At 43.7% G+C, this 21,011-nt stretch overlaps 1 protein-coding gene across 1 annotated transcript in view; it reads left to right on the plus strand.

The window, feature by feature from the left end:
- Nucleotides 1-12,207: 12,207 nt before the first annotated feature.
- The window catches only part of znf598 (zinc finger protein 598), a 56,967-nt gene continuing 48,163 nt past the window's right edge, over nucleotides 12,208-21,011 (plus strand). The window contains exons 1-3 of the mRNA XM_048552296.2: nucleotides 12,208-12,493; nucleotides 14,179-14,291; nucleotides 20,358-20,487. Of these exons, the coding sequence (XP_048408253.1) occupies nucleotides 12,302-12,493; nucleotides 14,179-14,291; nucleotides 20,358-20,487 (435 nt within the window). The 5' untranslated portion in view covers nucleotides 12,208-12,301. The remainder of the gene's footprint in view (nucleotides 12,494-14,178; nucleotides 14,292-20,357; nucleotides 20,488-21,011) is intronic.

Raw genomic sequence — 21,011 nt, forward strand, 5'->3', positions numbered from 1 at the left:
GCAGCGGCAGGGAATGGGGATAAATGGTTCCTTCTCAGGATGGCAGCTGGTGACTAGTGGAATTCCACAGGGATCAGTGTTGGGACCACTGCTATTAATGTTATGCATTAACATTCTTGATAAAGGAACTGAGGTGTTGTTGCTAAGTTTGCAGATGACACACAGATAAGTGGAGGGGCACGTAATGTTGAGGAGGCAGGGAGGATGGAGAAGGACTTGAACAGGCTTGGAGAGAGGAAAAAGAAGCAGCAGATGGAATACTATGTGGGAAAGTGTAAGGTTACGTACTTTGGTAGGAAGAATAGAGGTGTACGAGGTTCATGAGGTCAATTCCCAGAATGGCGGGACTATCATATGTTGAAAGATTGGAGCAACTGGGCTTGTATACACTTGAGTTTAGAAGGATGAGAGGGGATCTGATTGAGACATATAAGTTTATTCAGGGATTGGACACTTTGGAGGCAGGAAGCATGTTTCCGCTGATGGGTGAGTCCAGACCAGAGGACACAGTTTAAAAATAAGGGGTAGGCCATTTAGAACAGAGTTGAGGAAAAGCTTCTTCACGCAGAGAGTGGTGGATATATGGAATACTCTGCCCCAGAAGGCAGTGGAGGCCAACTCTCTGGGTACTTTAAAGAAAGAGATAGGTAGAGCTCTTAAAGATAGTGGAATCAAGGGTTATGGGGATAAAGCAGGAACAGGATATTGATTGTGGATGATCAGCCATGATCATAATGAATGGTGGTGCTGGCTCAAAGGGCCGAATGGCCTACTCCAGCACCTATTGTCTATTGTAGACCATTTTCTAATTGGAGAAAGGCTTCAGAAATCTGAACACAAAGTGACTTGAGGTCCTAATTCAGGATTCTATATGCAGCTCACTTGGCAGTTAGAAAGGCAAATGCAATGTTAGCAGTCATTTCAAGAGGGGTAGAATACAAGAGCAGAGATGTACAACTGAGGCTGTATAAAGCTCTGGTTAGACTGCATTTGCAAGATAGTGAGCCATTTTGGGCCTTGCATCTAAGGAAGATGCGCTTCTGCAGTTTGAATGAATTTGAATTATTCCGACCATTTCCAACTGAGATGAAGAGAATTTTTTCAGTAAGAGGGTGGTGAATCTTTGGAACTCACTTCCACACAAAGGACAAGCCATTGAGTGTATTTAAGACAGAGATAGATAGGTTCTTGATTATTAAGGGGATCAAAGGGTATAGGGAGAAAGCAGAAGAATGGGATCAAGAAACATATCAGTCATGATCAAATGTTGGAACAGACCCAATGGTCCTAATTTTGCTTCTATATCCAGAGGTCTTCTGGTGATCTTTTGTCTTAGAGTCCCTGGTGTTAGAAGCAGGACATTGGCATAGATAGATAATGGACAGAAAATAGCATGTGTGGAGAGGGGATTGTTTTTCAAGTTGGCAATCTGTAAACAGCAGAGTTCCACAGGGATCTGTGGTGGAACTGCAACTGATAGAAATATATGTTAAAGACTTGGAGGAAGGACTGACCTCCCTTGAATGACGTACACCCACCCTAACTCCCCACTTACACTCACCTTTACTGGCTCCATTCCTGCCTCCCTGACCTCTCTGTCTTTTCTCCCACCTATCCACTCCTCCCATTTCAACCCCCACCCACATCTCTGACCTACCAGCCTCACCCCGGCTCCTTGTCCTATCTGTCTTCCCTTGACTGACCAACCCCCACCCTAACTCCCCACCTGCACTCACCTTTACTAGCTCCAACCCTGCTTCCTTGACCTGTCCGTCTCCGCTCCACCTATCTGCTCTTTTATCCATCTTCCATCTGCCTCCCTCCCCTCTATTTATTTCAGAATCCCCTTCCCCTCTCCCATTTCTGAAGAAGTGTCAAGACCCGAAATGTCAGCTTTCCTGCTCCTCTGATGCTGCTTGGCCTGCTGTGTTCATCCAGCTCTACATCTTGTTGTCTCTTCTGTCTCATAGGTTTATACATTAAGTTCTCCTTCAACCAATCAGGGAATGAACTATCAATCTTCCCCTTTCTCTTCCTTTATCAATGTCTGTTCTACACTATCTCCTCCCATCGTGTTCTTAGAATGTTTTCAGATGTTGATATATAAAACTTTAGTTAGGTCACATTTACAGTATTGTGCACAGTTCATAGAATTCCAGCAATCTGGAAGCAGGGCATTTTGCTCATCAAGTCCGTACTCAATACTCCCCCATATTCTACCCAGTTCCACCCCACTTCCCTCTCCCTGTAACTCTGCATTTTCCATGGCTAATCCACATAGCCTGCAGATCCCTAGACACTATGGGGAATTTAGCATGGCCAATCTACCGCACCCATACATCTTTGGGCTGTGGGAGGAAACTGGGGACACAGGAAGAATGTGCAAACTCCACACAAACAGTCACCCAAGTCTGGAACTGAACCCAGGTCTCTGGTGCTGCTAACCGAGCCACCATGCTGACCCCTCCTAGTGAGTGTCACACTAGAAGTACAGGAGCTGGGATGTCTTCCTGCGAGCACACTGGGCTTTGGTTAGACCACAATTGGGTCATGCACTTTTGGTCTCTTTATTTGAGAAAGTATGTTCTGGCAATGAAGTTTGACCAGATTGATTCCTGATTTGGTAATACTGACACGCGACGCTAGTTTGAATGGAGTTTAAAAGCATGCAGAGAGGGGGATCTCATAGAAACCTATAAAACTCCAGCAGATCTGGTGAGGGTAAACACAGGAAGGGTATTCCAATGACCAAGGGGTCCAGAACGAAAGATCACAATTTCAGGATATGGGATAGGTCATTTAGGACTTAAGATGAGAAGAAACTTCTTCACCCAGAGAATGGTAAGCTTGTGGAATTTTCTGCCACAGAAAATGTTTAAGGCCAAAATATTGAATGTTTTCAAGAAGACTTTAGATTTAGTTCTTAGGGCTATTTTGTTATGTTAGGACTATGTTTCCCCTCACAGCCCAACATTAGGTAGACTGGCCATGCTAAATTGCCCATCGTGTCCAGGGATGTGCAAGCTAGGTGGCTTAGTCATGGGAAATTAAGGTTTACAGGCATGAGTGAGATTTTCTTTGGAGGGTGTTGTGGACTGAATTCAGCCAAATGGTCTGCTTCAACACTTTAGGGATTCTCTGGACTAAAGGGATCGAAGGAGAAAGCAGGAAAGGGTATTGAGTTGAATGATCAGTTATGATGATTTGAATGTTGGAGCAGCCTTGAAGGCCCAAATAACCTACAGCTTCTCTAATTTACCATGTTTCTAATCTATGTTTGGCCGAGAGCAGTGTATGCAAAGCAGTTCTGCAACATTCCAGTACGTATGCCTGTTCAAATCACTAATTATTAGTTGGAACCAAGTCAAAGCAAATACAGATGAAGATTGGTGACAGCCAACTACCTCAAACAAATCTTTTCCAGTTCCATACACTGTTAGAGATGGCTACCAGAAGCAGTCATTACTAAATTGAGATCTGTGGGAGCACTAGATTAATCACTTTCTAAGATAAAGCAAATCAGCTTTGATGCTAGTCAGGAAAGCCAATGAGGAAAACAATCATGAACACCTTCAATGCCATGCATGTTGATGTTTTAAAACACTTTAAATTTCTCAGCTTACCAGTTCAGGTGTCCAAAACTCCAATCACATGAGTCTGTTCATGTTTTAGGTAAGGTCCTGTATCTCCATTGTGTGCAGAAAATGTTGTATTCTAATAGGGCTGAGATAACTGTCCTGCACAGCCCTGGGAGTATTGTCTTACATGGATGACATCGGGGAGACATGTAGTTGGGAAGATCACGCTTGGCGTCTGGCTTGAAATTGGGTTGTTCTGCAGTTGTGATCCACTCCTAGTCAAGAGATGTGATTCCGAGTTGCCCAGAGCTGGGATGTGCTGTGTACATGCAGCTCCTGGTATATTTAAGGCCATTTTTCTTGGGTTCCTCATCATCTCCAGTATTTCCCAGCTGAGGGGGAGGCCTCATCTTCTCTCCCTTCCTGAAACTTTGCCATTTGTTCTGTTTATGGCCATTTTCCTGCATTTCTTCAGTGGAAGAGGAACAACTGCTGGTGTCCCAGACAACTGTCACTTTTCAATACTCCATTGATTTATGACAGACCTCCTCGCCCATGTTTTTCTTTTGAGGTTTCTCCTCACTGTTTGTCCATCCACTTGATTGGCTGCTGCCTCTTCTTCCTTCAACTATTTTGCCTGTAGGAATGTTAGGGAGATGTTTCACTTTGAAAGATTCCTTCTCTCCTTGTCCACACAGCTTGGCCTCCTTCCCACCCTCCTTGGTCTCATTTGTCTCGGTGAGTGGTGCCTGATTGTCCTTTTGGGAAACACTGCTTGTGGTTCCAACTTTTGTCATTTGTGCATAACTAGCATCATGTGCTGGGGCAGGGTTTGTAGAGGTAACCTGCCTGTAGACAAATGGCCCTACTGCGATGATGCTGTGGCTTTAAGAGATGTGTTTTGTTCTGGTTTCTTTTAGAGAGAGACTGGGGAATAGATGCCAAGCAGTCAATGAGAAAATAAACAACTTGCGAGGCCTTGAATTTTTTTTTACATTGGAACAATAAAACCAGCCTGAATGGCTATGGTTAATTGAGGTTGGTTGACTCACCGAGCAGGATTGTTGTTCCGCAGACATTTTGTTACTCTCTGTGGTAACATCCTCAGTGCAGCCTCTGATAAAGCATCAGTGTTTTCCCGCCTGGATTTTAAACTCTGGTGTCCATTGCGATGGATTGCCTCACTTCCAGGTTTCCTCTGTAGTGGAATGTATATGGGGTCGAGTTAAGTGTGTTTATTAACAGCATGCTTCGTGGAATGCCATGCTTCCAGGAATTCTCACGCTTGTCTCTGCCTAGCCTGTCCCAGGATCTTGGTGTTGTCCCAGTTAAAGTCATGACTCTCCTTGTCCATGTGGATTGAGATGAGTGAAACTGCTAAGTTTCCAATAGAGTTGTTATTCTAAGTTCTTCTTTCTATTATTGTATTTTGTTGAATAAATTGTATTTTGCTTAACATTGATCAGTCAAATTACATCTAGAACACAGTACTTTATCTTTATTCTACGAAGTTAAACAAGACCCTAAATTTTTCTTATTTTATTTTGAGGGAGATTTGGTCTGGTCCACAACACCATAGCTAGCAGTTTCTCCAAAGTGTTACCTTAGAGTCTGCCATCATATGTCCTCTCTTTTCTTGTCGGTTCAGCACAGGTTCACCTTGCATGCATTAGGTAGTCTCACATTCCTCCAATGGTGAAGTTGGAAGGCAGGTGGAGAAGCCTCTCATTAGCTTCCACCTTCAAGATCACCTTTACTTGAAATTTCCTAGTCCAGATTCCAAAAAAAAAATCCACTACCTCATTTGATTACGTGGTTGTTTTTGATCAGTGCAAACTTTATGGACAGAAGGGCCATTTTTAGGGCCAAGATCTCTCTGACTCTGATACTGCCATCCAACTGCATATACCTGCTAAGGCACAAAAGCATATCAGCTAGAGACATAGGGGTTGTGTATGTGTATTAGAACAACCTGACTCCTCTGAGAATCCAGTTTAAACAGAGGCTCAGCAGCGAGGAATGAGAGGGGCTCTTGATTTCCTTTCCCTTCAAAGGCTTTCAGCAGTAGTTTGAATATTATGACTTTTTTATTTCAAAGTATATTTTATTCATAAATAAGTTCCTTTATATCTGTATATAGCCACAACGCAGTTAAGTTCTGTACAGTGACATATCAAGGAAGCAACAAACATGGAAGCAAGACTCCATCCAAACAAACCAAAGGCATCTCTTACTTGAACCAAACTATATTCAGAACAGAATTCCTACAGTGTGGAAACAGGCCCTTTGGCTCAACAAGTCCACACCAAATGACAAAACATCCAAATCTAGACCCACCCAACTATAACCCACACATCCCTGAACATTACGGGCAATTTAGTATGGCTAATCCACTTAACCTACATATCTTTGGACTGTGGGAGGAAACCCACGCAGGCATGGACAGAATATGCAAACTTCGCACAGTCACCCGAGGGTGGAATCAAACCTGGGTCCCTAGCGCTGTGAGGCAGCAGTGCTAACTGCCAAGCCATCGTGCTGCCCCAAATGCATTTGAGGCACCAGGAGGGTCCAACAGCTGAATGGACCCCTGTTTCCCACTATGCCTTGGCAGCAGTTACCCCAAGTTTCAGTGCTTCCCTCAGCACACAGTCATGGACCTTGGAATATGCAAGTCTGCATCACCTGGTCAAGGTCAACTCCGTGCTCTGGAAAGCCAACAAGTTTCAGGCAAACGAAAGAGCGTCTTTCATCGATTTGATGGTCCTCAAGGTACAGTTGATGTTTGTCTCAGTGTGCATCCCAGGGAACAGAGCGTAGGGCATGGAGTCCTGAATCATGGAACTGCTCGGGACGCCCAAAGGGGAGCATATGGTAGCGCAAACTGATCAGGTGTACAAGAAGGATCTCACTGGTAGTGTCCTTGTCACCACCAGCCAAGCGATGTCTTGGTCCTTGTTGGATAGTTCTGGTGATGAGGCATTCTGCCAAATGACTTTGACTGTCTGATCAGGCAAACAAGCGACAGGGTCCACCCTCTCCTTTTCCCACAGGGTCTCAAGGATGCTACATGCTGACCACTTCCTGATGGAATTGTGATCAAAGGTGAATTTCTTTGCAAATTTCTCCACCAAGTACAGGAATGGTCCAACTACTTGAATACCAGGAACAGTTGAATATTGTGGCATCCTTAAAGGTAACATTATGCTGTGAAATTCCTGCAGACAGAGGATATCTGCAGCTTGAAACCCACAGCACGTGAACAACACCCACTTTGTGAGGTTGACAGGCATGGTTCGTTTGAATGAGTCTGAGTGGAGGTGACCTATGCCTCCCCCAAAAAAATCTAAGTATTTTAGTAAGATTTAGAGACTTATAATTTTTTTGATGTTACACATTTAAAATGTGGCACAGAAGATGCTTATCTGATCTAATTGGATGATTATTTGGATAGGAATAGTGTGCTAGGGTATGGGAAATATCAGGTGTTTGGCACTAGGTTATGATGCTCATTTGAAGAGCTGATGCCTCATGGGCCAAATGGCCTCTGTTGTTTTGTAACAATGTTGCGATTTGGTAAGAGTGCTAATTTTACTGTAATTAGCTTCCTCGTTTCAATTTCCATACTTTTCTTTTAACAATTGTGTTTATCAAGTTGTGTAGTTAAGGTAGTGTGTTCAGTAAGATAATAAGAATTAGGACCTAGTCTTGCTGTACCAGTGTGCAGTTTTACTAAGCTGATCCAATATTGTACACTAGTGCCAGTCGTCATCAGGACGAGTGGCTTTTTGTTGTTTATAAACTTTGGCAGCAATTTCACATTTATTATGAAGACCGTTGCCCATGTTATGCCAGGAAGTGGAGGTGCCGGTGTTAGACTGGGATGGACAAAGTCAGAAGTCACACGACACCAGGTCAGAGTATGAAGGCTTGTGTTTTCAAATAAACCTGTTGGGCTAAAACCTTGCGTCTGTGATTTCTGGCCATGTTATGCCAGGTTCTTTTTACCTTTAGAAGAATACAGCTTGCTGTAGGTCTTACTTAAAAGTGACTTTTAAGTTAATTTCTGATATTCATCCCATACGTTTTCACCCTTATTTCTTCAGTCATACAGCACCTTCATGCAGTCCATGTTCCTCTGTTCCCTTGGTATGCATATATCTGTCAAAACGCTTCCAGTATATCCGCCTTCAACAGTGCGTTCCAGGCACTTACCACCCTCTGTGTAAAATCTTACCTCACACATCTCCTTTAAACTTACCCCTTATTACTTTAAACCTATATCTCCTAGTAATAGACACTCCTACCCAGGGAAAAGCCTTCAACCATCCGACGTTAAAATGAAAAGAAACCAAGACTGTACAATCTCTCCACGTAACCAAATTTGAATTTGAATGAATCATAAATCAATTTGAATGGCTTGACATGCAAGTCTAAAACTGAATTGCACATGATGTAAATCTCAATCATTTTAAATACAAATCTGAATGCATCTAATAATGAATTACAATTATTAATTATTTTAATTACAATTAATTTCATGTGCATCTAAATGATTCTGAATGTAAACCTGAATAAATCGGAGTTGTTCTGAATACGAATCCAAATCAAGCTGAATCTAAATCAGTGATAATGGGAACTGCAGATGCTGGAGAATCCAAGATAATAAAATGTGAGGCTGGATGAACGCAGCAGGCCCAGCAGCATCTCAGGAGCACAAAAACTGACCTTCATCAGAGAGGGGGTGGGGTGAGGGTTCTGGAATAAATGGGGAGAGAGGGGAAGGCGGACCGAAGATGGAGAGAAAAGAAGATAGGTGGAGAGGAGAGTATAGGTGGGGAGGTAGGGAGGGGATAGGTCAGTCCAGGGAAGACGGACAGGTCAAGGAGGTGGGATGAGGTTAGTAGTGCAGCTTGGGGTGGGAGGAAGGGATGGGTGAGAGGAAGAACAGGTTAGGGAGGCAGAGACAGGCTGGACTGGTTTTGGGATGCAGTGGGTGGAGGGGAAGAGCTGGGCTGGTTGTGTGGTGCAGTGGGGGGAGGGGACGAACTGGGCTGGTTTTGGGATGCAGTGGGGGAAGGGGAGATTTTGAAGCTGGTGAAGTCCACATTGATACCATTGGGCTGCAGGGTTCCCAAGCGGAATATGAGTTGCTGTTCCTGCAACCTTCGGGTGGCATCATTGTGGCAATGCAGGAGGCCCATGATGGACATGTCATCTAAAGAATGGGAGGGGGAGTGGAAATGGTTCGCGACTGGGAGGTGCAGTTGTTTATTGCGAACCGAGCGGAGGTGTTCTGCAAAGCGGTCCCCAAGCCTCCGCTTGGTTTCCCCAATGTAGAGGAAGCCACACCGGGTACAATGGATACAGTATACCACATTGGCAGATGTGCAGGTGAACCTCTGCTTAATATGGAATGTCATCTTGGGGCCTGGGATAGGGGTGAGGGAGGAGGTGTGGGGGCAAGTGTAGCATTTCCTGCGGTTGCAGGGGAAGGTGCTGGGTGTGGTGGGGTTGGAGGACAGTGTGGAGCGAACAAGGGAGTCACGGAGAGAGTGGTCTCTCCGGAAAGCAGACAAGGGTGGGGATGGAAAAATGTCTTGGGTGGTGGGGTCGGATTTTAGATGGCGGAAGTGTCGGAGGATGATGCGTCGTATCCGGAGGTTGGTGGGGTGGTGTGTGAGAACGAGGGGGATCCTCTTTGGGCGGTTGTGGCGGGGGTGGAGTGTGAGAGATGTGTCGCGGGAAATGCGGGAGACGCGGTCAAGGGCGTTCTCAACCACTGTGGGGGGAAAGTTGCAGTATCATTCTGAATGTGTATCTGCATTGATTATATTTTATGTCCGAATCGTACTGACAGAAGATCTGCATCAATTTGATTCTGAGATTTTCTAAGAGTGAATCTGAATCAATCTCAACCTGAATCATACTAAATTTGAAGCTATTTCAATTTTAAATATTCTGAATGGGAACCTAATTTCAATCTGAGTCAAATTCAATCTGGATATGAATCTAAATCAACCTCAATTTTCAATGGGACCGTGAAGTAATCGCAACCTGAATCAGAATCATTCTGTGCATGAGTCTGAATCAATCACGATCAGATTTTGAAAAATAAATGAAAGAAATGCAGATTCTGGAACTCAGAAATAAAAGCAAAAACAGAAAGAGACTGCTGGAAAAGCTCAGCAGGTCTGGCAGCATCTTTGGACAGAAATCAGAGTTAATGCCTCAGGTCCAGTGATCTTTCTTCAGAGCTGATTGTAGCTCGGATACAGTTATTTTTATGCAGAAGATAGGGTGGGGGAAGGGGATAATGAGTAAATAATAGGTGGAGATAGAGTCCAAAGAAAGAGAACAACATGTGAACAGACACAGGAGTGAATGACAATCAGCCTAGGAGAACGAAAGGTCTATTAGTAGCTAACAATTAGTATTGTGTAATAGCAGACCATGTGATAACAAAGCCTGTTGTGTTGGGGTTGGAGTGAGAAGATGGAAGGTGCCTCGAGCCATAGAATTGTTGAAATTGGTATTGAATCTAGAAGGGTGTAGAGTTCCCAAGCATAAAAGTGGGTGCTGTTCTTCCAGCTTGCATTGAGCTTCGCTGGAACTTTTTTTGAAGACAGAATGTAGGTGTTCTATGAAGCGGTCACCTGGGCGACACTCCCCAAAACAGGGACCACATTGTGAGCAACAAATGCAATACACTAGATTGAGTGCAGGTAAAATGCTGCTTTACATGTTTGGGCCCTTGGATAATGCGCAGGGAGGAGATAAACAGGTAGCTGTTTTACCTTGCAGAGGAAGACACCGTGGGGCTGCACTAGGAGTGGATCAGGGTGTTCTGGATGGATCTGCCCTTGTGGAAGGCTCACAAAGGAAGGGAGGGGAGCATGTGTCTGGTGGTGGCATCCCGCTGGATGTGGTGGCAATGGTGGCTAATGATCCTCTGGATGTGGATACTGGAGAGATGGTAATGAGAACAAGAGAGACCTTATTGTTGCTGTTGGAGGGAAGACAGGGGGTGAGGGCTGAAGTGCAGGAGATGGGTTCGACTGACTGAGGGCTATGGTGCTAGGAAATCCTCAGTTGAGGAAAAAGGTGGACGTTCAGAGGCCCCCTTGTCGAAATTGGCATCATCGAAACAGTTGCAACGTAGATAGAGGAACTGGGAGAATGGAATAGGATCTTTAAAGGAAATAGGATGTGAAGGTGTATCATCAAGGTGACTGTGGGAGTCGGTTGGTTTATAGTGCATATTGACGGCCAAGAAGGGATGGAGGAAGTCAGAGACGGACCAGGTGAAGATGAGAGTCGGGTGGAAATTGGAAGCGAAATTGATAAACTTTTCCAATTCCAAAAGAGAAAGGGAAGCAGCACAGATGATACCATCAATATACTGGAGAAAGTGTTGTGGTTGGAGGACAGAATAGGACATTCCATGGGCCCTACAAAGAGACAGGCATAACTGGGACTCATGTGGGTACCATGTCCACCCCTTTGACCTGAAGAAAGTGGGATGTATTAAAAGGGAAGTTGTTCAGATTGAAAATGAGCTTCGCCAGAGAAACAAGGACGTTGGAGGATGAGGACGGTTCAGGCCTTTTTTCCAGGAAGAAGCAGAGAGCCCTGAGATCATCGTAATGGGGAATGGATGTGTAAAAGGGTGGTATGCTCATGATAAAGAGACGGCTGGAGACCATAAACTGGACATTCTGAAACATAAGGTGTCAGAGAATTGCAGACCTAAGTGGGAAGGGGCTGGATAAGAGGAAGGAAAAAAACTGAGTTGAGGTAGGAAGAGATAATAGGAACTGCAGATGCTGGAGAATGAAAGGTCTAGGCCCAAAACGTCAGGCTTCCTGCTCCGATGCTGCTGCTTGGCCTGTTGTGTTCATCCAGCTCTACACCATGTTATCTAAGGTAGAAAGAGATGGGTCCTATGGACAGGAGCAGGCAGAGACAATGGGTCTGCCCAGGGAGTCCTGTTTATGGATTTTGGGAAGGAGATAGAAATGAGATGTGTGGGGTTAGGAGCCAATGAACTTGGAGGCAGTTGAAAAGAGGTAAGTGACCACTGTACACAAGGCAGGGTCATGAACTGGGGGGAGACAGGAGGAGGTATTGGAGAGGTGGTACCCCTTTACACATCTATCTCCCAAGAGTGTGGAGCTGGACGAACACAGCAGACCAGGCAGCATCAGAGGAGCAGGAAAGCTGACTTTTCGGAAAATTTTCTGAAGGGTCCAGACCCGAAACGTCAGCTTTCCTGCTCCTCTGACGCTGTCTGGCCTGCTGTGTTCGTCCAGCTCCACACCGTATTACTCCTCCTCAGTGCTCTCCCCCACTCCTCCAACTGAAGCGCGGACGGACATCTGGGTCCGCAAGGCAAATGGACTCGTCTCCGTGCTGTAGGACGCTACGGTCCGGTCCGACTCCACTCCACTCCGACACCGCGCTCTCTCTTCCGGCCTGACCTTCTCTCTTTTCCCACCGGTTCCCGATTCTGCCCTTTAACACCTAGACACTTCTCCGCGTCCATTCGGATGTTTTCGTTTAAATTTGAAACGTTCCTCCTTCCCCGCGAGTCTATTGCGTCATAGTCCGGGGGGGGTCACGTGGGTTCCGGCGGATGTTGGTGTGACGTGACGGTGGCCCGGTTTTTGGTGTGCGGATAGAGTTCAGCTCAGGTTTGGCGGCGGCCGACGGTCGCCCGCAACATGGCCTCAGGTAGTAGTGCGCGGGAGTCAGGCCCGATAGGGGCTGACCGGACCTGCGTGCTGTGCTGCCAGGAGCTGGAGATCTTCGCCGTGGGCAAGTGCGACCACCCGGTGTGTTATCGCTGCTCCACCAAGATGCGGGCCTTGTGCGGCCAGAGGTACTGCGCTGTTTGCCGGCTCGAACTCGACAAGGTGAGGCTGTGGTGGTCCCCGAGTGGGCACAGTCGCCCAGCTGCGGCTGTGCAAGGAAGGGGGTCTTCACTGGTCACTCCGGCCGTGGGGCCAGTCAGTCAGTCTTGAGAAGGCATTAAGTTTACCCCTTGGAGAAAACGCCTTTTCTCAGGCTTTCGGTGGGAAAGGACTGTTGAGATCCAGGAAGAAGGGGGAACGGTGGTGGGGGTGCTGGGGACTTCCCTCGGTCCTGGCTCTGGGCGTGGAGTCATTTGGCTCTTCTGCTTGGAAGTGTGTGTGACCCTGTGCCTGTGACCCTGTGCCTGTGACCCTGTGCCTGTGACCCTGTGCCTGTGACCCTGTGCCTGTGACCCTGTTCGTGGGCCCCTGTTGGCACTGGGTTTTGGCAAAGTCTCCCCATCGGAATGGGGCAGCGCCTACAAAATGCGCTTTTCATTCCTGGCATCAATTTCGGTTTGATTTCGCAGGATGTTGAAACTACAAACTATCGGGAAGGGTGGGGCTCTTTGTTAGAAATTAGTCAAATGTGACACTAATCTCGTGTTAAGTGTGGAGCTGGAGGAATACAGTAGGCGAGGCACCCGAGGAGCAGGAATGTTGATGTTTCGGAAGCGTCAATTTTCCTGCTTGTCTGATGCCGCCAGGTCTGCTGTTTCCCCCTAGTTTCGCACTGTTATCTGTGACTGCAGTTCTGGCTTCAGTAACCCAGTGTTTCTCTTTTGGCTGCTTTGAGTTTCTACTGTTGTCTGTAGCTCCGTACGGTGCCCAAAGTTGTCGTCAAGGATTTAGTGACTACTGTGTTAATCACTCTTGAACTTTGGATTTTTGGAACCATGTTTTAGTCCAAGTGCTGGAGTCAGCGATAAATAAGCGGTACCAGCAACAAGAGCAGAAATCGCTGAGGAAATTCAGGGTCTGATTGCATTGATGGAAAGAAAGCAGAGTTAATATTTTGGGTCCAGTGACGCTCCTTGGGAAGTGTGCTCGGACTTTCTTTGGAACTGACAATGAATAGAAATCCAAAACGTTGCAGCATTCTGTATCTAGGGGTTTTGTGAATAGGAAAAGCAACAATATTTTTATCTACCTGATTTATTAAACTGTGTTATAGGGCGATGGGTTTGGGTGGGATGTTCCATAGGGTGGTGTGGACTTGTTGGGCCGAAGGGCCTGTTTCCACACTGTAGGGAATTTGATCTAATCTCTGCATGCTGAACCAGGAAATGCATCCTAAAATTTGCCATTTCACTGCAAACCTTATATGGAAAGTAATTTTAGAGAGGCAAAGAGTGGATGTAAGGGAAAAATGGAGATGGAAACTTAAAATAATTACTGGCGAAGGACTGAGATTGCCAAAGTTGTCTTTCAATGCCAGAGAAATTGTTCTGTTGAAAATTACTTGTGCATGATTGGACAGACCCTGTATTTTTCCAGCATGATTGATGTAATTATCCCAACCTTGTGCCTTTTGAAACACCTGAATAAAGTACTAACTCAATGAGACCTGTGCAGCAAAGTTTCTGAAGGAGTAAGATAATGTGGAAAGCAATTCTGGTTACTGATTTTAATTGACAAAAATTGCTATTCAGTTTACAACTTTCTTTTTGCAAAATGTTTTGTTGGCTATAAAAATAAATTTTGCTAATCCCATGAATTCTTAAGTGTTTTCCATTTGTTCCATACAGGTCGTATTTATGAAGAAAGTTGCTCCATTCTCAGCAATAGTAACTCACCAGTTCCACCATGAAAAGAAATTTGATATTTATATTGCTGATGGGAGGATTCATGCCCAGTTTAGGTATTTGATTGTTTATTTCGAAATAAACAATGTACATAAAAATATTCTTTTTGCTATCCTTCCTTGCTATTATTGTTAGATTATTATTTCAGATATCCAGGTAACATTTTGGGGAATGGGGTTCAAATCTGCGAAGGAAAATTTATGGAATTTGAGTACAGTACTAATCTGGCATCTAATGAACATGAAACCATTGTGATTGTTGGGAATACCCATCTGGTTCATTAAATTCCTTCAGGGAAGGAAACTGCCATCTTGTCTTGTCTGGCCTACATGAGAATTCAGACCCATAGCAATGTGGTTGAATCTGAACTGTCCTTTGGGCAATCATTCAGCATTAAAGCTGATCTCGCCAGTGAAGCCACTTTGGGAGTGAGTGGCTAAAAAGAAAACCCTGTGTGAAGATCAAAATAAATTTGGAATTTTATCTCATTCAGACACTTGGAAGTTTTCTTCCTAGGCATGCTGGATCATGTATGGATGAAACTTAAGTGGGTCAGGCAGAACTATATCTGAGGAATTTTTATGTCCAATAAAAATTGATGGAATTGTGCTGATTGTCTTAACAATCTCAATCTGGCTGGGTTTTTATGCTTGATGTATAGGTAATTTTGTGTGGTCAGCAATAGAAAAGTATGCCCTATGCATTGTTAGGCAAGCACCAACTTATTTGATTCAACTATTCAGTGGAGGAATAATGGCAAACCAGTGAGATTTTGCATAGAAACAGGCCATTCGGCCCAACCATTCCTTGCTATGTTGCATTCTAGCACCCTCCTCAATGGTTTTTCTAGTGCATTGTTGGAACACTCTCTTCACCTCTCTCTTGTACTGAGCTTTCTCTTAAATGCATCTTTGCTTTGGCCACTCCATTCTTCCAAACTCCAGATAGTATGGTACCATACTATCTTACCACCTTGGATAACCCTTAATCTTAGGAATCAATCTAAAGAATCTTTGTTGCACTTCCTCTGAGACTGCCTTAAATAAGGATTAAAGATGCAATTGTGAGCCAAGGGGAGAGTGTGCTTTTTAACTTTTCAAAGATTTAACCTGAGAAATTCTGTATAATTCTGCTGAAAGAATGATAAAACACAAGAGACCTAGGGGTCCAGGTACATTAGTCCTTAAAGTTTGTGTCACATATAGACAGGGTGGTTAAGAATGTGCTTAGCTTGAGTATAGGAGTTGGGTTATGTTGAGGTTGTACAGGATGTTGGTGAGGCCTGTTCTGGTCACCCTGCTGTAGGAAGGATATTAAGTTGGAGAGGGTTCAGTGAATATTTATCAGTATGTTGGGAATTCTTACACAAGTTTAGGAGATTGACAGGTGACCTCAGGTGAATAGCAAGCGTCTTTTCTCTAGGATGAGGGAATTCAAAGCTAGGAGGCATATTTAAGGCAAGAGCAAATTTTTAAAAAGGACATGAGCATCTGTGTGTGTGTGTGTGTGTGTGTGTGTGTGTGTGTGTGTGTGTGTGTGTGTGTGTGTGTGTGTGTGTGTGTGTGTGTGTTAGAGATGAACCACCGGGGGGAGTGGTGGATGCAGGTACAGTGTAGAATGTTCCAAAGATGTTTGGATAAGTACATGCAGAGGAAAGGTTTGAAGGGACATGGGTCAATGCAAGCAAGTGGGATTAATGTAGTTTGGGAACATGGTAGGTGTGGGCTAATTGAACAAAAGGGTCTGTTTCCATGCTGTATGATTCTATGACTCTAGTATTCTAGATGTGGTCTGGCTAAAGCCATGTAATTACACTGTACTCCAACTCTTTCAAATAAATAAACACAATGCAGGCAAAACTCAGTATGTCTGAGCACCCGTGGAGAGAGAAAGAATTAATGTTTGAGTCTGAGTCGCCTCAGCTCCGCAAAAGTCAGTATCAGACTCTAAATGTTTGCTCTGTTTCTCTCTCCACAAATGCTGCTGGGCCTGCTGAGTTTAATGGGTGTTCTGTGCTTGTTTCAGATTGCCAGGACACACAGTAACCTTCCTCTTCACTAATGTACCATTTGTCATCTTGCTTTGTTTCCTTTATTTGTGGCTAAGGACCCACCAGGCCCTCTGAATACATGTTGGCTGGCTGTCAGAATATCATCAGCTCCCATTCTCATTCCTTACATATTTTGCGAATTATTTTCATTGAATCCCAGTGTGTAAACAGGCCCTTTGGCCCACCCAGTCCACGCTAACACTTTCTAAATATATTTCATCTGTATGGGAAATTGTGCAATATACTCCCATCTGCCTTTCTGGTAAGGAAACAACCTTAACCATAAAATCTTAAACTGCCTTTTTGGTGATGATAAAATGAATAAGAAAGGATAACTCAATATCTAAGGTAATTTTCACAGCTTAAAATGATTCTGGTTTGTCAATACTATTTATCTTATTGATTTATTGCCATGAAATCTTGTGAACCTTCTTTTGAAAAGTTGATAAACAGTACATGTAAGATGTGTAAGGTTTAAATATAAAGTCAATTGCCTTACAGGTTTTTCTAAAATTGTAAAAGATAAAGGCACTTCCCTCTATATGCAATTGCATCTTTTGTATTCTTTATTGCAATGTGATCATGTATCTTAATGCTCAGTAATTAAATATATTTAACAGATTTACTGTTTTATGGAAATTATATGCATTTGCATTATATTATAAATACATAATATTGTGGGTGCTAGAAATTTGATGTTAAAGCAGAAAAATGCCAGCCGATTTAGTTAGAGCTGTACAACATGGAAACAGATCCTTCAGTCCAACCTAGCCACATTGGCCAGATATTCTAAATAAATCTAGTCCCGTTTGTTCCATATGTTCCATATCCCCCTCAACCCTTCCTAATTCATATCAATTTGACACCTCTTAAATATTGTAATTGTAGTAGCCCCAACCGTTTCCTCTATCAGCTCATTTCAAACATGAACCACCCTCTGTGAAAATGTTGCCCCTTAGGTCCCTTTTTAAATCTTTCTCCTCTCATCTTGAACTTGTGCCCTCTAGTTCTGCAGTCCTCCACCCTGGGGAAAAGACCTTGCCTGTTTACCCTATCTATGCCCCTCATGATTTTGTAAACCTCTGTAAGATCACCCCTCAGCCTCTTCTCCAAGGAAAATAGGCCCAGCTTATTCAGCCTCTCCCTCTAGCTCAAACCCTCCAACTTCAGCAAGATCCTTTGTAAACTTTGAACCCTTTTAAGTTTTGCAACATCCTTCCTGTAGCAGGGACCAGAATTGAATGCAGTGTTCCAAAACTGGCCTAACCGATGTCCTCTACAGCCACATCATGACCTTCTATACTCTGTGCACTTGATCAGATTTTGTTTTTATGGTAATGTGTTTCACATGATCTACATTGACGTTTTAGCAAGGCTTTTCATTAGGTCTCTTGTGGTGTATTGGGTAAGAAAATAGAAGCTGATAGGATCCAAGACAAAGTGGCATGTTCGATTTCAAACTAGCAGAGAACCAAAAGCAAAGAGAGACAGAGGAGATTCCTAGAATTTGTCTCATGTGGTGCTGGGCTCAGTACTGGGGTCCTTACTGTTTACGTTGTATTGTAATGATTTGGACTTAAGTATCAGGGATGCGATCAAGAGGTTTATGGATGATAGGATAAGTGCTAAGGTGGTAACCATTGAGAAAGATGGTATGAACTGCAGGAGGGTATCAACAGAATGGCCAGCTTGGTAGAAGAGTGACAAGTTGAATTCAGTCTTGAAAGGGGTGAGGCAAGGGATAACTTTATGAATGTTAGGACACTAAGTACTGAACGCTGCAGGGGCTTTAATGTGCTTATCTATATATCCTTGAAGGTAGCAAGTCTTGAGAAGATTTGTAGCTCAGGTTGAGGTTCTGGATGTGAGTTTGCTCGCTGAGCTGGAAGGTTAGTTTTCAGATGTTTCGTCACCATTCTAGGTAACATCATCAGTGAGCCTCCAACAAAGCGCTGGTGTGTTATGTCCTGCTTTCTATTTATCTGGTTAGGTTTCCTTGGGTTGGTGATGTCATTTCCTGCATTGGTGATGTCATTTTCTGTTCTTTTTCTCAGGGGATGGTAGATTGATTTGGAGCCAATGTGTTTGTTGATGGGTCATGACCTGCTACCACTCGTATCCTTACATACAGATGAGGAAGGACACCACTTTGGGACAACACATCCATTCTAGGACAAGCCAAACAGAGACACGCATGACAATTCCTAGAAGCATAGCATTCCAACCAGAACTCCATCAACAAACATATTTATTTGGAGCCAATCTACCACCCCCTGAGAAAAAGAACAGGAAATGACATCAACCCACTTCATTTTGATACCCAAGGCATACGATACAAGAGCAAGGAATTTTGCTGGGACTAATAAATTGTTGGTTAGCCCACAACTGGAGTATTACATGCAGTTTGGGAGATGATGTGTTTACGTTGGAGATGGCGCTGAGGAGATTTGCCCAGGATCCTTGGATAGAGAGTATGAATTATGAACAAAGGTTGGGAAAATGAATCTGTGAATGTGGGACCGGCAGAATGGAAAGTGAGGACAAGGGGAACCCCATCAATCTTTAACAAAGATATGGAGGAGCCGGTGTTGGGCTACGGTGGACAACATCTGAAATCACACGACACCAGCTTATAGACCAACAGGTTTATTTAAAATCAAGCTTTCTGAGGAACAGTCACCAGACCCGAAACTTTTCTCCTCCCACAGATGCTGCCAGACCCGCTGAGTTTTTCCGGCAACTTTGTTTTTGTTCCTGTTGGTCTATAAACTGGTACAGTGTGACTTCATTTAACAAAGTCAGGGGTGAAGGGTAGATATGCAGAATTGGATTGGACATTGTCGAGCTGTGTCAACCCTGGTTGAGAATCAAGGAGGACATATTGGAGACAAGATGCAAGGTGGCATTATAGGAGTAGAAGTAATGGGGTTATAGGAACCTGGAAGAGTTGAATGAAATCCTTGCATGAAGCAGATTGAGAAAGAGTCTAGTTTCAATAATTGTCAGAATTGGCTATAAAGTTTATACTTGCTCTGATTTATTGTTTTCATGTGCAGACCACTAAGGTCTGTGTGTGGCAGTGACTTGAAGTCAGTATGTCAGTTCACTTGGCTGTGCGCAGAACCTCCTGAGTGGCTGTGTGGCCACACAGTTTAAAGGTATCACTTTGTCGTGGATGTTCTGCCCCATCTCTGTCTCCTTTATCATTGTTAGTGCTCCCTGTTTTTACCACTTTCTGCACCTTCCACTCTGAAAACAGCATTTTTTTTTAAAATTGCCATTTTCTATCTCCTTTTCAGTTCTGAAGAAGTTAACATCAGACTGACATGTTAACTTTCTCTCCATGGCTGGTGACACACCTGATAAGTTTTTTCCAGTTTCTGCTTTTAATCTCAAAATTGAATATATGCTTTGTGGGATTTTGTTATTCATTCAAGAATGTGGGTGTTGCTGGCCAGGCCAACATTTATTGCCTATCCCTAATTGCTCAGTGCAGTTAAGAGTTGGCCGCATTGCTATGGGTCTGGAGTCACATGTAGGCCAGGTCAGGTAAGAACAGCACTTTGCTTCGCTAAAGGACATTAGTAAGCCAAGGGTTTTTCTCAACAATTGCCAGCGGTCTCGAGGTCGTCACTAGACTCTAATTTTCGGATGTTTATTGAATCCAAATTCCACCATGTGTAGGATTCAAATCCAGGTTCCAAGAATATTAGATAACCAAGTGTAAGTGAGGCTGGATGAACACAGCAGGCCAAGCAGCACAAAAGCTGACGTTTCGGGCCGAGACTCTCAAAGAATATTACCTGGGTCTCTGGATTAATAATCTAATGCCAATAAGACTATCAACTCCCCTGTCTGCTTGCAATTTATGTACTGCCTTGAATGAATGAAGGTCCTACACAATTGCGTTTTTGTGCAGAGAATTCTAAAATTCTGGTTAGGCCTTACTATTGTTTAGTTCTCCAACAGAATGATGAATTTGAGTACCCAGTTCAGGAAACAGAAAAAGTCTTAGCTGCGAACACCCTTGCAGCCTTTTTGATAACTTTGAACATTTTGTAATTTTCATTAGGAAGCTTCTGCAGCATGACTGCCCTGTGTGTTCTGAGTCAAGACCATTTAATACTTTTGAAGACCTAGAGCATCATATGCGGAAGCAGCATGAGATGTTCAGCTGTAAGCTTTGTGTAAGACACCTCCAGGTAAGTTACTTGACTCTTGAGGAAATTTAGTTCTCTAGTGATATTAATCAGTTGTGTAGATTTGTCTCTGTGTATTTCTGTGTGTATTTTATTTGACAGATCAATTTGCAAATTAATATTTTTAAAAGTTGAGTCTTAGCCAGCTCTCAGATGTAGGGTAAAGCAGACTTTATAGTATTTATTGCTACATTTGAGCTTTTGAAATGTGACACTTTATTTTTCAGTAATAAATGAACTTCAGTATCATAGTATCCAAAATTACAGAATAAAACATTTGTTTCTCCTAATTGTTGTAAAAATTTGCTAAATTATATTTATCTTCGTAGTCATGCAACACAGAAATAGACCCTTTGGACTGACAAGTCCTTGTTGAACGTAATTGTATACTAAACTAGTCCCACCTGCATGCTCCTGCCCTTCCAAACCTTTTCTTTTTCGTTTACTTATCCAAATGTCTTTTAAACATTGTAATTCTGCCAATGTCTACCACTTCCTCAGGAAATTCATTCCACATATGAATCACT

Source organism: Stegostoma tigrinum, chromosome 23 (assembly GCF_030684315.1).
Source record: "Stegostoma tigrinum isolate sSteTig4 chromosome 23, sSteTig4.hap1, whole genome shotgun sequence".
In the NCBI taxonomy this organism is placed as follows: Eukaryota; Metazoa; Chordata; class Chondrichthyes; order Orectolobiformes; family Stegostomatidae; genus Stegostoma; species Stegostoma tigrinum.